Raw genomic sequence first — 2,716 nt, forward strand, 5'->3', positions numbered from 1 at the left:
TATAATATATATATATATATATATATATATATATAATAATATTATATATATATATATATCTATATATATATATTATATATATATATATATATATATATATATATATATTATATATATGTGTGTGTGTGTGTGTGTGTGGGTGTTGGGATTTTGATATCATGAATAAAGCTCTACACCCGAGCTTTGGAAAAAGAAGAGAGAACACATAAGTTTAGAATTGGAAGTTGTGTAGTGTTAGTCCCCAAGGGCCACTCCTTGCGTGTCTAGCATGAAGACTCCCCTAGAGTAGACCTGTTTGTAGATCTCGTTATAAGACAGCTAGTCTGTCGCATGACGTTGATTCATGAAGGGTCCATGACTCTAGGACCCCCTCTTAGAACCAGTTCCTGCTTTGGTGGTTGCATAATGTTGGACTCTAAGGGCCTCTCATTATTGCATCCAACATGAAAACCCCGCTCAGAAGAGACCTTTTGTCACTCTTGTCATAAAGCGGCTAGCCTGTTGCATGATGTTGATACGATTATGGTCCATGACTCTGGGAACCTTATCAAAAAGGTAGAAACTATCCTGTGAGTGGGTTTATGGGTAACCAACTTAGAACTATCTGTTAAGAAGCCTACCAAATAGGGTGTTTTGAGTTACCTTATCCCAAAACCAAATACCATGCATTCATGATCATTTGCATAACATCATGTCACTCATACAAAATTTTGTTTTCAGGGAATTTTTGAACACGCAGTTGTTAGCACAAAAAGTTTGTAATGGGTTCAGAAAGAAGGAAAGCATTACCATTCAAAGCCAAAATGTCAGATATTGCCAACATATCAAGACTTCTGAATGAACTTCCCGCCTGCTTCAGGGTTACTTTGCAAGGAAAGTTTGGCCATATTTTGGACCTTCTCTCAGTAGATGTTCAAACACCAGCCATCACCGCTTTAGCTCAGTTCTATGATCCTCCGCTTCGAAGTTTCTTATTCCAAGACTTTCAGTGGACTCAAACCTTGGAGGAATTCGACCGGCTCTTGGGATTTTCTATGAAAGGAAGGACACCGTATAATAGGATTGGTCAGGTACCTGAGGTAGAGATGCTAGCCCTTGCCCTCAACATCCCCATATCTGATGCATTGGCTAATTGGAAGAAAAGGGAGAATCTCTTTGGTTTTTGGAGGGCTTACCTTGAAGAAGAAGCAGAAAGGTTGTTTGTGATACATCATTGGGATGCATTGGAAAATATACTAGCTCTTCTCATATATGGGCTAGTATTGTTCCCAACCCATGAAGGTTTTATAGATTCATCTGCCATAAGTATCTTTTGGGCCGTTTGGAAGGATAAACAAAATTTGGTTCCTCCACTACTAGCTGACACTTTTCATACTTTGCATACTCGACATCAAAAGAAGAATGGAATGTTGATATGTTGCCTTCCATTACTCTATAATTGGCTTATCTCATATGTATTCAAGCCTGATGCTCACATCAAAGAAATGTCCAATTGGGAGTGGGCAAGAACCCTGGTGTCTTTGTCTAATAAGGATATCATTTGGTACCGACACAAGCTGAATGTTGAAGAAATCATTATCAGTTGTGGTAGTTTCCCAAATGTACCACTAATAGGATCTAAAGGTTGCATCAGCTATAACCCCATGTTAACTTTGCGACAGTTTGGATACCCTATGCGTGGGAAGCCCAATGATGAAGAGTTAGAAGAGATGGTTTTGAATGATATGGGAACCAATGATCCTTTTCTCCTCCGTAAGATCATTCGATCTTGGGAAAAGGTGCATACCAAAGGAACAGAATTAGTAAAGAAGAATGATGCAGCAAGGGTTCCTTATCAGCAATGGGTCTCAGAGAGGATCAAATTTGTGAAGCTCCCTTTTTCTATAGAGATTCCTCTAAAGTCTACTTCACCAGAACCAATCCCTGTTTCTCTTGAAGAGGTGGAAGAACTTCGAGCCATGGTAGCTAAACTTGGAAAGGAGAAAGAGGATCTGCAATCTGAACTCTACAACGAAACCGGGAAAAATATGATTCTCAAAAGGAAGAGTAACCAAAGGAAAGAACTTTTGGAGGAGAGTCGTAAGAAGAACAGAATTGAGCAAGATCTCAAGGAAAGAGTCTTGGAGTACCTAGATCAAGCTGATAGTGGATTAGGTTCACTCCGTGATGAGTTAGCTAAGGCTAAAAGAGATGGACAAGAGTGGAAGCGTTGGTGGGACCTAGCCACTAAGCAAAAGAAGGAGGTAAGGGAGGAGCTTGAAGCCCAAATACAAGAACTAGAGGAGCAACTTCGAAGCTCTGAAGCTGAAGTGGTGCGTGAAAGACGTCTCAAGGAACAAGCCCAAAGAACCTCTCAAATATGTCCTAAAGCCTGGGAAGAGAAGTGTGATGAGTTGAATACCAACAAGGATGATGCGAAGATTCAAAGAAGAATTGAAGGCGCACAAAGAGCGAGTTGCTAAGAGGACTCTTTAAGTTGTTTGCTCCGTGTTATTTCTAATTTTTGTATTTGGCTTAATGTTTTGTACCCACTTTTGACTTTGTACTTCATACTCTTTGGCTTCATTGAATGAATGGGTATTGAATTTTTGAATCAGCTTCTGATTATTGTTTTATGTTTCTATTCACATTAATTTCAAAGTGCGTGCTCAACAACTGCAAAGTTTATAAGAATCCCTAAAAATAAATAAACATAAAATGCATTCATACATACATT

At 39.0% G+C, this 2,716-nt stretch overlaps 1 protein-coding gene across 1 annotated transcript; it reads left to right on the plus strand.

The window, feature by feature from the left end:
- The first annotated feature begins 761 nt into the window (after nucleotides 1-761).
- Nucleotides 762-2,462, plus strand: LOC127136949 (uncharacterized). The gene has a single exon (XM_051063456.1). The coding sequence runs from the start codon at nucleotides 762-764 to the stop codon at nucleotides 2,460-2,462; it is 1,701 nt and encodes a 566-aa protein (XP_050919413.1).
- The last annotated feature ends 254 nt before the right edge of the window (nucleotides 2,463-2,716 follow it).

Source organism: Lathyrus oleraceus, chromosome 4 (genome assembly GCF_024323335.1).
Source record: "Lathyrus oleraceus cultivar Zhongwan6 chromosome 4, CAAS_Psat_ZW6_1.0, whole genome shotgun sequence".
Lineage (NCBI taxonomy): Eukaryota > Viridiplantae > Streptophyta > Magnoliopsida > Fabales > Fabaceae > Lathyrus > Lathyrus oleraceus.